The sequence below is a fragment of the Zosterops lateralis genome (assembly GCF_965231275.1).
Source record: "Zosterops lateralis genome assembly, chromosome: 21".
Classification (NCBI taxonomy): Eukaryota; Metazoa; Chordata; class Aves; order Passeriformes; family Zosteropidae; genus Zosterops; species Zosterops lateralis.
Window position 1 is genome coordinate 705,270 of NC_139781.1, and position 13,967 is coordinate 719,236.

A 13,967-nucleotide genomic window follows, 5' to 3' on the forward strand; every position below is an offset into this window, starting at 1 on the left:
AAACTGGCTGGGATTTCACCTGCAGTGAAACCTGCAGAGTTACAAGCATGAACTTTGGCAAATCAGAAGTAAAATTAAATCATGCTAAGCAACATCCTGCCCCCAACTTTTGAGTCAATCAACCAATATTGGCTGAAGTCCTCATTTAGCTCTATGGAAACACCTTTTACTGACATGACCAGAATACCTCAAATACTGATGTAAACTGATGTAAACAAGGACAACACCACATGCCATAAGTTTGCACCTTTATTTTTTAAAAATGAAATAGTCAAAGTACTTTCTTTTTCAAATATCGACACATAATATATTAACTTTTCAATATTTACAGTGTGTTGCTGGGATGTTCTTGTAGAAAATGCATGCTTCTGGTCTGAAACCCAGAGCAAAATGCATCAGACCATTTAATTGCAGCCATATAACATAAACCTGTACAGTATCCAGTCACAATTCAGCACAGGAGTTAGAGCAGGAATAAAAAAATTGGGATCTATTGTTTCCTAGCAACGAGGCTGAGGCCATTATAACACAATTTCTGTAAGATCAGAACCTCTAACCGGTGTTAGACAGAAAGTGAAGATCTTGGCATACATTGTAAACTTTTTTTACTGTTGATGAGAAAGCTAAAAAGGAACATTACTTTGACATATATCATATGCTATGCTTTTCCTTCTTGTTTATTGACACTTCTGCCAGAAGAGTATGAAGATTTTAATGTTTTATCATGGTTCATACAAGTAAAATACTGTCAAGGACACGATCTGATATACTAACATTTATTAAAAGGCTAAAGTCCACCACGAGATCTAAGGAAAAACTGGAAATTGTCAAACACGTTTCCTTAGACAAACAATGGCAGGTGACAAATGCCCAGACAAATCCACAGCGAGTCTGAGTCCCACTCCCAGCCCTGCCTGGCAGGGATCCCCCGGCATCCATCGGGTCCTTCCACCTGGTCATGGTTTGGGTCAGGGAGAGCTTCAGACAACAGCCCTGGGTGGGAAACCCCCGGAGCTGCCGGGGCAGCCTGAGGCAGGTGGCACTGGGTGTCACCGAGGTGGCACTGAGGGGTCACTGGGGTGTGGCACTGGGGGGTCCCCAGGGTGGCACACCCGAGTGTCCCCAGGGTGTCCCTGGGGTGTCCCTGTGGTGTCACCGCCCCAGACACACGGACACCCCGGGCCCTGGCTGTCTCCTCGGGCTCAGCTACAGCACGAGCTCCTCTGCCCAAAGCACTTTCCCTTCTGGAGCAGCACCTTGGCTCCCTCAGAACTGCCCTGGCTGTCCCCGTGGGCAGGGCCTGCAGGGGGACACCAGGACACAGGGCCACCCCTGCCCAGTGCCCAGCTGAGGGACAGGACAGGGCTCAAAGCAAAGAGCCAAGGTGTGCAGACCCAGTTGCACATTGACCAGTTCATATATATTTATTTGGCTATGTTCTACATAGATATCTATATATATATATATATATTTATAACTTTGAAATGTTCTAGATTTACGAAATAAATATGAAAGCAAAGGAAATGTTGCTTGTACACACTATTTGTTTGGCTGTCGTAAAAAATATAGCATGTATTTCTCATGGTAGGTACTTTGCTACAAGATAGTGTGCAGTAGTGCATTTTATTTATTTTTATTTTAATTTTATACTGTAATTATTTTTCCCTCTTTCAGAACCTTGTTTGCAGTGCAGAATGCTAGCATCAAATTATCTGATCTAAATAACAGTAAAAATTTCCATGCTATTTTTCTTTTTTCTCAACTGGGTCTTTAGGTTATAGTGCAAAACACAAAATTAAAAAAAAAAAATTAAAAAAACCCAAACCCACCAAAAACCCAATGAGAAATTGCTCTAACTAGTCAGGAAAAAAAAAATGGAGACTGAAATATTCCCTGCCTCCATCTGAGGTTGTTCATGAACAAGACAGTCCAAAGCTATTTCTCCATGTATTTGTCACAAACCACTGCTGGCTGGCCCATGTGTGATATGACTTCAATCTCCCCTGCTTGCTCTTTCAGCAATAACTTGTTTCTTCAGCACTGTCATCTCAACACAACATTTATATTTAGTTCCCAAAATTTAAGAAACTGGTATGATGAAGGCATTTTTTTTGCTTTTGTAACTGGGCCATGTAATGCCATGAGAGTCTTAATGAAACTGGATTCTCGTAAGAAATATTGTTCAAAATGTACCTTAGACTGCACCCAGGAAATGGGAAAATGCCAAATCTACTTTCAAGGACAAACTTGTAACACATTTAACTCTTTGACCTTTTGGCATAACATGAGAACAACAGTAATCAAGGCAGTATTAAAAACCACAACTGTAGGTAATACAAAGTGCATTTCCTGCATATAATACAAATATAACTTTAAGAAACTAAAGGCACAAGCTAACTAAATATGTATTACATACTAGAAATGCACAGTTTAAGGTAACTCTAATAGCTCCAAATATTTGTTTATAATGGATATTAAAGCAGTTTGAAAATGATCCTCATTAGTGAATTGCAAAAAAGTATAATTGCTTAAAATATAAGTAAAATAGACTCTAATATTGACATCTTGGATCAGTGATAAAATACATCATCACATTTATGAATGCACTCTATATACAATTCATAAATTATTCTTCCATTGATTAAAAGTGTATTAGAGGCTCGAGGATTTGAAGGTCCATTTTTAGGCTGGTGTGGAGGTATTCAAATTCTCTGTGATCTGATGGAAAATTACAGAAATGTGAGCTGTCAAACCTGGGAGCTGCCAGTTCCCTGTTCTGTACATTAGTTAATGATGAGCCTGATCACAATGAGTATATGCAGATTTTGGTCCACGGGTCCCCCTGGCTGGGGACAGAGGAGGGTTTTGGGGCCAGGCTCCCTCAGCCTGACCCTGCACCCCACAGCTGCTCTGGCTCCCAGGGGAGCAGAAGGAATCTGGGCAGAGACAGAAATGGGCTGAGGCTGAGACCTGAGCTCAAACCCCAGTGAGGGACTCAGACCTCAGGGGTCTATTCAGGCTCATCTCTAACTTGGGTACAGTCTGCTCCACTTGCCCAAAAACAAAGAAAAAAACCCCCAAAAAAACTGTGGGAAAAAAAGACATAAAGAATGCACTTTCCTGGCTTCTGTAAATATGAGCAGAAATTGTTTCAATATATTTACTACATCTGTTCTGAAAGAAATGTGCAATAACTTCACTGTTATGGATACACAGGCTCTATAAAAAGACCTCCAGATCCCTCTGGAAAACTGCTTGCCCATCCTCCCCTCCCCGTGTGCCCGACCCACCTCCTGATAATCAGGTTTTTCGAAATGACAGGCTGGAGGAAGGATCACCTATGCTGCTATGAAGTAACTGTGCCAGTAGTGCATGTTACCTTGGGAAATAAAAATTTCTGTCCATGCAATATAATGCTTCCCTATGTGCTCTAGATATTGAGCTGAAAAGTGAAGAGTCATCCCCAAAAATGTTCTACGTTTATCAACATATTTACTATCCACACTTAGGTTCATCAACTCCCAACCCACCAATATTCAGACTCAAAAACATGAGTACTACAACAGGATTATTAATTTGAGATGAAAAGAACATGATGCCTAAACCCAACAACACTGCACCTTCCAAATGATCTGTGCGAAGGCAAGTCCTGGCCCAGTGACCACAGGCAGGACTGATAATGCAGGGCCTGACTCTGCTCTGTGGGGGCTCCCACTGGGGTGTCTCCGAGCACTGGGTTACAGCCCAGCCTGGAGCCCTCCTGCCATGGAGAGCCTCCAGTGCCCACCAAGCCTGCTTTAGCCACCCTATCCTTGCCTGCAGCCTGGCCAGCAGAATGGCAGCTGTGAGTGCTGCCAGGCCCTGCTGTGTCCCAGGAAAACCCTGGGAGAAAGGCCTGGGAGGCACCAGTGGGCACAAGGTGATGGTCAGCATGGAGCAGTGAGGGATGGCTATGGCCCAGCAGAGGCGACATCCTTGGACATACTGAATCCAACTCAAGTCAGACTTCCCAGGCCAGAAAATCCCTCAGCTGTTAACTGTGAGGAACATGTGTGGGGTCAGTGAGCAGCTGTGAGATTTCCATACACAGTCTGGTTTCTGTATGCAATCCCTTGAACTTATGGGAGATCTCACTGGGATAAAAGACACCCAGTAAATATGGGTTACAGAATCAGGCTCTGTAACCATTTAAATAACTGGTGAATTATGAAATCAGCAACAACAAAAAACTGGTGTTTCTTTAGGAGAAGGCAGAGCATGTGGTGCTCCCCTCCACCCTGCAGGGCCCCTCGCGCGCAGATCGTGCCTCAGGGGCTGCTTCTCAAAGTTTTGAATACTGCCACACAAGAACTAAAAATTGTCACTGTCATTTCTCAAAGAGTTAAACAAACGATATTAAAATACCATCTTCTGTCACATTTAAAGGCAGTTGGATATGTTTTTTTTCCTCTATATTCATATATACAGAGTTCTGATCTAGAAAAACCAATACAATAAACCATTTTACGTTTAAAAACAGGCAGTCTTTGGTGACGCAAAGGCAGAGATTTTCTTTGTTACCTTCTGCCTATTTCACTCTGTCTCATGAAGTGAATATTATTGGCACTGTCAGAAAGTTCAAGATACTGCTCCACAGATAAAACAAAATATCCATCGTAGCCTTGCACCCGCCCAGTGCTTAAAAGCTGCTGCTTCTCCCCATCTGTCCACGCCCGGACTCCTTCCTCGCCCTCTTGCAGCCGCCTCTGCTCCTTAGTCCACGCCTGGGCCACGGCCCTCTGCCTGGCGCTCTCCAGGACGTGGTTCCTCTCCTCCTCCAGCGTGGAGCCGTAGCGCACGTTGAAGCAGAGCGCGCCGTGCTGCAGCTGGATGTCAGCCACGCGCCGGCTGCGCCCGCCCAGCGCCGCCGTCATCTGCGACACTGTCACGTTGACGCCGTTCTCCAGGATGCGCCGCCCGCCCGTGCTGCCCATCAGCGCCAGGTCCTCCTCCAGGGAGCCCAGCTTGATGAAGTAGTGCGTGTCCCTGCCCTCAATGGTGAAGTGCAGGTTCTCCAGGTAATGCGCGTTGTTGAGGATGGCGGCGATGCGCCGGCTGTCCTCGTTGGCCACCCCGATGACGTCGGCGGTCACAATCCCATCCTTTATGGCAAATTTGATGCCTTTCCCAAACACGGAGGGAACGGCTGCGAATCTCAGCTGCTTCGCTCCTTCAGAGCACTTGCCATCGCTGTACCGGGGTGTCATTGGAAGCTGGTCCAAGGATATAAAGTTTCGGAGTTGCTTTTGTAGCTCACACTGAATGCCAAGGATAGTCTGGAAGAGAAAATACCAGTCAAGATTGCAGGCAAGATACCTTGAAGTTCATTATAGTATCTCACCCTACTCATCTCTTAATTGCTTGGAATGATCTTCAATTTGTTTGGAAAGTATCATGCACACCTACGGAACCTGGGCACATGCACAGGCTTTTTAATGGCTTACAGTAGTGCTTTCTGTCTCTTGGACTCCTTCATTTCTAAAAAATTTCTACTATTTATTACAAATGCTATTTTTGTACTTGTTCTTTTTATTTTTCCTCCCCCCTGAACTGTTACTCTAATGGCTGGTTTTTCAGCCCTTAGCAGTTCAGGGAAACCTGAATTCAAAGCCACGCCCTTTCACGTGGCTCTGCTTAGGCACCGTGTGTTTAATTACATCTTCTGTAGAACCGTGGTAATGAATTTTACATCCCATTCTTTAGGGAAAGCAGGTTGGGAAGTTCTGGAGACACCAGAATAATAGGCAGGTACATCACATCTGTAGATCTTGCTCCCCATTGAGGTTAGAAGAGAATTCACTCCAACCTTCTCTTTATCTTTTAACACTACACCTATCACTACATCTTTTCTGTGCCTTGGAAAAGCTTAACATCTCAGTGATAATTTTCCATGGACATGCTCCTACATCTGGCATAAGCTCTGACCCTCCAGCCTTCTGCACTTGGTGAATGGTAACTATCTGAAATGCTAGGAACATGAATGTGAACTTTCAAATGCTCTGTGCTTCTCTTTCCTGACTACAGTAGAGGAAAGGCATCTTTACAAAATCCTATTTCTTTGTTAACAGATGCACATATGCCAAATGGGAATGCCTGCTCAGAGTACCCGTAGTCACATTGATTGCTGGACTCTGGTAGCTGCTGCCTGGCTCTCTGTTACTGAAAACAAGCCCTAGAGAAAGGATAAGATTTACAGACCCCTTACAAATCCACAGTGGCATTTCTGTTTCCTGCAATAATTATGCAGAGGTACTGGCTTGTAAAGCTGTTTATACCCTCAGTGATTTTCCAGTGCCTGTGGCATCTTTGCTAACAAAGATGAAAATCTGGTGTTTTAGTTTGTTAATTCCACAAGATTTTCTCTGGTTTTTCCCACTATTCACACAAACACTTTTACCCTTTTGCCTATCCTGTGCCACAAATTTGGGTATTTTTTCTATAAATAGCTGCAAATTTTCTTCACTGTGTTGCTAAAAGCTTCTCCTTGAACCCCTCCTCCCCTCTGATGCCAGTACATAATTGACAACATTAAAGTTGCAAGCACTGCTAAAAAATTTACTTTGCCTATTACATTGAAAGATATAGTCACATTTTTCCTTGGTAGCTAATATTTTCTATTAAAACTCCTTAATTTAGTATTAAAAGCAGCTGAAGAGAATGGTTGCTGACCTTTCCAGGATCCCACTCCTGGGTTTTTGTTTGGAGCTGCAGAAGTTCATATGTTGTCCCCAAAGCTTCTATCTCTGGTTTTGGGAATCCAGGCAGCACGTTGTGCAACTGGAAACCAAACAGCTCCAGCCAACTTCCAATGTCTACAAAACAAGAAAAGGATGCTGGCAAAAAGGCTCATAAATCCTAGAAAAAGTGAGGGCAGTCTGCAGAAATTCCAGCTATGCAGAAATAATGATTTCACATCAATTTATGTTTCCTGCACCAGCTACAGCTTTTATTGTAGCAAAGAAATTATTTGGTTACAAAGCATAGCTATACTCAAATCAATAGTGTTCCCTCTATCTATTTATAATAGAAAAAATTCAAATTAAGCTGCTTCCATTCTTCCCCTAATTTTAGCACTGAGAAAAGCAAAAGCAGCAGCTATTAATTATTTTTTTGGTTACCATAAATGTTAAAGAAAACAGATTAAGCTCAGTAAGATGCAATCTATTAAGGAAATTGCTTCAATAAATTTAAGATTAGAGACTTTTTGTATGCAAAAGATTTCCGGAATGTTGAATCCATACCACAACTGGAGAAAAAGTTTTATTTTTGTTAGAGACATTTTCATGAGAGACTGGTTACTTTTACCTGTGGTGTACTTAGCAACGTCTTGGATTTTGCCAACGGGGTAATTATTCTCAAAAGAGTAGAGGTTAAAGGGTTGTGGGACAGCATTCAGATGCTTCCATATTCGGTGATTTGGGGTTGTCCACCGCCCAGCAATGACATCATAGTCCCGCTGCCCCAGATGAACCAATTTAGTGAGAGGATCATAGAGCCCTCCATGAAAACCAATGATAACCTCAAAATCTGGGTTAGTGTCCTGGTAGATCTCTCCATATGGGGTGTACAAAATCTCTTTTATGACTTGGCCTCGACTGCTAAACACAGCTAGAGGTGTTCCAGTGTTATCACAAGCAACATAATATTCTTCTCCACTGCTTAATTCCATTGCAATGAGATGACCTTGCAGATCATAATAGAGGGATGTTATTTCTGAGCTAGTGTGATTGTACAAGTGAGTAACTCTTATTGGGTTGGAGAGATCAGCATAAAAGAACTGTAAGTGTTGTCCTAGGCTTGATTTGCTTGCAACTCGTCTTCCCAGCCCATCGTAACAGTATTGCACAGTCCAGCCAGATACTTTGTTATAGGCTTTGTTCAGCAAACCATTAGAGTTGTACTCAAAGATCTCGTTGCCTCTTTGCCTGAGGAACCCATCCTCGTCCATTTTGTACTGAATCTCCCCGAGCCTGGTGATGCGGTCCCGGAGGTCGTACCTCAGTGGGGTGAGGCGCGCGCTGTTCCCGTGGCTCAGCAGGTTGATGTTGCCATTGAGGTCGTAGCTGTAGCGCCACTGGGTTTTGTCATTCACAGACACAGTCTGCAGCTGCCCATCGGGGTCATACTCATAGAAATACCTGGTGATGTTGGCATCCACACCCACGCGGATGTCGCAGATCACCATGCGGCCCATGTTGTCGTACTGGATGGTCATCCAGTAAGCAATGGACTTGAGAATTTCATACTGCACTTCAATCACCTGGCCGTTGGCGCTGAAGATTTTGGTGTGCTTCATCACAGTGGTGGTTATAACTTGGTTTAGGTCGTAGTTGATGACACTGAATTTCCCAAACTGCTCGGTCCTGCCGGAAACGTCGACATAGCGGTAGAGGTCAATGGGCAGGGGCGTCTCGTTGATCATGGCCTGCATGCTCGTCACACGGAAGTTGTTGTAGCTGTAGTCAAACCTGGCATTCACCAGCCCTTCCTCACTAAACCTGAAGATCTGGCGACCAATAAGGGGACCTGTCCGAAACAAATGTGGGAAAGAGGGAAAACAGGAAAAATAATGAATTATGCCCCTGGTTTACTTACCCTACAGATCTAGGACAAACAGGACATGACCTCAGGTATGCCCTTTAGCCTCACTACTCCTTAGCTGTCTCAGAAAATACCATTAACTAAGAATATGTTAGATTGTTCTCTCACAAACATTTATTAATGCTTGCTCTACAAACTATTTATATTTTATTAATATTTGTTTAAATGAATGCTGTTTTATTCATAATTATGATTTTAATTTACTTACAAGATAATTCTAAACTAAATTTATTTCACATGGTGATCTCCTTCCTCATATAAGCAATCCTTTTGAATTTATGTTATATTACGGTGTAAACAGGGAAACTTGAAAATACAAACAATAAACCAACTTGATTTAGTATTTAGCAAATATCCACACAGAGGAATAAAACCAACAAAACATTCTAAGAGCTATTCTATACCAAGCAATAAAAAGAAAACTGTATTTCAAGCAGGACAGCTATATTCACCTATGGATGCAGACACAGAGATGTACACACATATTTTTCTAGTGAAACATAAAATACAAGAAGCTGTAGACATAAAAATAATGGGATTTTGTGCCAGGTAAGTGCAAGATCAGGGGTATTGCACGTGAGGAAAGAGTGTCACATTTTAAGGAGGCAAAAACTTCAGCAAAGCAGCCACAGTTAGAGAAACCTGTCTGCCTGTATCTGATGGTGCAGATGAACCCATCGTGTATTAGATGTAAGTGCAAGATCAGGGTGTTGCAAATGAGGAATGAGGTTCACATTCTAAGGAGCCAAAAACTTTAGCAAAGTACCCACAACAAGACCAACCTGTCTGCCTGTATCTGATGGTGCAGATGAACCCGTCGTGCATTAGATGAATGGTCTTGATGACACCAGAGGACTCCTCGTAGGTGAAGGTGACCTGCGTGGTGTCGTAGAGGATCTCGGAGAGCCGGGCCTGCCGGGTGTATCTGTAGAGGACCCTGCGGCCGGTGCCAGGGTAGAGGGTCTGCAGCAGGCGCCCGTCGCGGGCCCGGTCCTGCAGCCAGGCGGCGCCGCTGTCCGGGGGCGTGTAGATGTTGCGGTAGTAGCCCACGGACAGCACGGTCTGCAGGGCGTGCCGCACCATGCTGGGCATTGTCACTGACTGCAGGGACAGAGACTGGTCGTACTCGAAGATGTAGCGGCGCTGGCTGTGCAGCAGCAGCATCACCGACTGCAACAAACAGCAAGGGTACCATCAGGCTCCACAAAGGGACTGCCCAATAGGTGTGTGTGCACCCGATATTTCCTGAGCCTGAGCTCTTCTCAAGGGAAACTTTTCAATAGTTCTCTTTTTCCCAAAACAACCTTGTGTAAACAATATTCCTTTCCCATAACAACAGGTGTTGCTTGCTATTTCTGTTACTGAGCCAATGGGAGAAGTGTCAGCCCTATGGACCAATAACGTGCCTTTAGCACAGCGTGTTATAAAAGGGCTGAATGAATTGTAAATAAACCTTCTGATTTCTACTGCCTCCTGACTGCAGTCAAACATCTTTATTTCGTGTCCTAAAGGGGTGGGCCTGATATTTCTGGGTCTGAGAGATTTTAGCCTGCTGGCACCTGCTAACTTTTCCTAAGGAAAAATTTCGCAAGAAAGCTTCTCAAAACAATCTTGGCAAACAACTCTCCTTCCTCAAAACAATCTTTCTCCAGGTGATGTTTTGCTGTTTCTCTGGTTTAACCAATGGGATCAGAGAGGTGTCGTTCCTATTCACCAACCAAGTTAAGTCTGTATGGGAACACCTTATAAAAGGTAGTAAGAATTACAAAATAAAATCTTTTCTATACTCTTTTCCTTCTAAAATATTTAGAGTCTCTCATCTTTATTTTGTGTCCTACAACGCCAGCCAGGGAGTGCTCAAAGCCTATGGCCCTTGGCAAAAGACATCTGTCACTTGTCCAGCAGCCAGAGAGCACCAGCACATGCTACTGCAGGTCCCCTGTGCCAGCTGGTGACGACAGACCTTCACCCCCAGCACTGTCTGATCCCTTCACTGCTGCTCTGCCAGCCATTTCCAGCATGCACCGTGTTTATTTTGTTTCTGCCCGTCTCCAGGTGGAAGTGAGGAGTCTCCAGCCTGCACTAAACCACTGGCTGAACTCTCTCCTAGCACTGCTCTGGCACCTCTCTCTGTATACTGCTCCCATGCCTGCTTTTAAGCTGTCTGCCATTGACAGAGTATGAGTAACAAGATCAGAAACATCCCCAATATAACTTTAGTGCCCCTAAAGTGTACCATCTTGACAGCACTTACAGCACTTTGTGGCTTTGTCAGTTTTGTCCAGGATAGTAAAAAGATAGACAGTACAAGGGCTGGAGACTGAGTATCCTCTCAAGCCTATTAGAGGACACCATAAAGAGAAAAAAAAATAATTCCCAATTCATCCTAATAATATTACAATAGATTTTTCAACTCTGCACAAATTGGGTTCTAATTGTTTTAAAGGATTTCAGAGGGTAGATCATAAAACACCCCAAAATGGGTCATTTCATTAAAGCAACCAGAGCCTGGTCAACCACGAAATGATTGATGGATGGTGTAAGATAAACAGCCAGTGGCCAATTACTGGGAGCTCTGCTGGGAATAGACAAATGCTGAGCATCACCACTAGATGTCATTTCTGTCCAACACACACACAGACACTTGCCTGTTCTTCCTGCCAGATTTTGCAAGCCTGCTTGGAGTATGCAGGAGGTTTTATGACAACATTAACTAATTGAGGAAAGTGACCAAACGAGGAACTGGATCTCGTCAGTAAGAATTATTTACAATGCTGATGTTGTAGTGCTTTTTAAAACCTTAATTATTTGAGCTAATTTTCTAAGGGACAGAGATTTTTGAAGATGTACAATTAGTTCATCAAATGATAAAAATGAAGAATTAAATAACTATGAATTGGAAGCAAGCTATATAATTGATTTTTTTTAATGTAAGGAATTATTGGGTCTTACAAGTCTTCAGACAGCCTTTAGCAGTCATTACATAATTAACACCATGGGTTATTGACTTTAATGGAGCCACAAAGTTATATTTCAATGCCTAATTATGACAGGGAATTAATCTTTCTTTGGCACAAAGAATGACACTCACAAAAATACATTAAATATCTAGGAGATTATTGTCCATGGTGTGAATGGCTTTCCATAATTTTAATGACAAGTTACAGCATTACCCAAGCTGCCACCTGAACCAATAAGCTTTTGCCACTTGCTTCTACAAGATCAGGATTTGGCCTTTTGTGTAGAATTCTAGAGTAACACTGTTAAATTATATGACTTTATTTATGAGCTCATCATAAACTAAGACCAGACAAAGTGGTTTGGAAAGATAAGAAGCATAAATCTTTCCAAAACAGGTCCAAAGAAAAAAAGAAGAGATTCCTCCAAAAGGCACATTGCCCAAATATTTGAAAGCTGTATGAAATGCTTGTTTACTCGTAATTTGCAAAAGAGACAAAAAAAAACCCCAAACCCTGACAAATTTATCTGAGACAAACTTCTGAAGCTCCTGGGGTTTGCCAATCTTGTTAACACATGCAAGAACCACACTGCATGCAGACAAGGAGGAATCACATTTTTATGCATTTTCCAGTCGTGATCATTTTTTTTTCCCCACTGGGTTAGGTTTAAGTTTTTTTGAGGATCAAGCTTAAATACATTGAAAATAAGTACAGCACAGTTTATCTTGAAAGTACACATTTGGAACTCCTTCATATGGAAGTAACTTCAAAGTCACTGGATTTCCTGGGTGGATTTCCTCCTATCAATTTTACCTCTTCTGCCCCTCACCCCCTAGAGCCTTTTCCTGTGGTTCACAGATTCAGAGAAAATGTTCTGCTAACTCAGGGTGTACTGATGGTCCAAGATGTTGCTCTTTAAAAAACTTGGAATATGAGCTTGCACTGAGGTCTGAAAGCTTTAAAAATGGCTTTCTGGTTTTGAAAGACAAGACCAAACAAAATGTTACTACAGATGAAGATGTTCCTCCTTGGTCTGTACAATATTTATCTCCACATTTTGTGACCATTGCCTCTAGACATACATGGAACTTACAACAGTCAGGGAATTTAGATGTGAAGTCACCATAAAAGCAGAGCAGTAACTCATTTCATATTAATATTTCCCAAACAAAGGGCCCCCATAAATACTGCAGGAAGCTTTCTCCTCACAGGATCAATCCTTGTTTAAAATACAGCATTGAATAGGGAAGCTTGTGCTCTTGGCTTGCTCATTTCAGCTTAAAAGAACTTTGTGTTTGTGTTTGTGGGGAGAAAAAAGTTCTCTTTCAGGACTGTGATCTTTCTGACTGTTATCCAGAGTAGCAACATGGTTTTCAGCAGTTAATGTGTCCTTTGGTCACCTGAACTTGGACTGAGAACCAGAAAGTTGTTTTAACCTACCAATTAAACAAACTCGAGCTGCTGAAAACTTTCTTCAGAACTAACCTGCGTCAGGTTTGAGCAGGTGATGTGTAGGTCTGAGCATACCTAGAGACGTTTTTATCTAGTTAGGTAATTCTATGCATTTGGTTTTAAAAGTCTTAAATATTCTTGCAAGAGGCAGCATCATAATGTAGTTCAAAATAGAATATAAAATATAAATACAAAAAAGATAGAATATAAAAATGAATACAATATAAAAATAAATATCATATTAAATCAATACAATATAATAAATAAATAATTATAATAAACCTAGATTTTTTTTTTTTTTTTTTTTTTTGCCTTGGCACAACCCCCAAAATTTAAAATAATTTACCTTTTCTAGATATGTGTAACTCCATATTTTGCCATCTGCCCACGTTCTGGAAACAATGTTCCCACTTGGATCATACTCCATTTTCTCAGTCCAGGTTCCTCTCTGGATGTAGGTGACCAGCCCAGAGTGTGAGTAGGTGATGTTGACCTCATTGTACTTGCTGAGGGGAGACCACAGGATGGGGCGCCCACTTTGGTCGTACATGATGCGCAAGGTGAATTTCCGATGGTCGTCATAAATCTTCCCTGTCCTGGTGACGTGGTCAAAGTCAATGGAGAGCAGGTTTCTGTTGTGGGTCTGAACACAAAGGTGCAGCAGGGTAAGAACTCAATGCACACCCAGGACAGACGTGTCAGTGTCAGCCCTAATCAAAGTCAGCAATGCTCTCGCATTGTGACCTGGGCCTTACTGACGACAAGAAAAAAGAAAAGATTCAGATGAGAAACAGAAGGACCAAAAAAAAAAAAAAATGTTGCTTGCATTCAGTTTTATTATATTTGGCATTACACAATGTTTCTATGTGCTAAACCCGCACCTCTGCTCTCACCTTTTCCTGAACTTCTTTCTTT

At 42.5% G+C, this 13,967-nt stretch overlaps 1 protein-coding gene across 2 annotated transcripts in view; it reads right to left on the reverse strand.

Moving 5' to 3' along the window:
• Nucleotides 1-249: 249 nt before the first annotated feature.
• The window catches only part of TENM1 (teneurin transmembrane protein 1), a 136,884-nt gene continuing 123,166 nt past the window's right edge, over nucleotides 250-13,967 (reverse strand). For both annotated transcript variants that reach the window (XM_083876528.1, XM_083876529.1), the window contains 5 exons: nucleotides 13,399-13,695; nucleotides 9,423-9,810; nucleotides 7,345-8,565; nucleotides 6,709-6,851; nucleotides 250-5,315 (listed from right to left, as the gene is read on the reverse strand). In XM_083876528.1, the coding sequence (XP_083732654.1) occupies nucleotides 4,557-5,315; nucleotides 6,709-6,851; nucleotides 7,345-8,565; nucleotides 9,423-9,810; nucleotides 13,399-13,695 (2,808 nt within the window). In that variant the 3' untranslated portion in view covers nucleotides 250-4,556. The remainder of the gene's footprint in view (nucleotides 5,316-6,708; nucleotides 6,852-7,344; nucleotides 8,566-9,422; nucleotides 9,811-13,398; nucleotides 13,696-13,967) is intronic.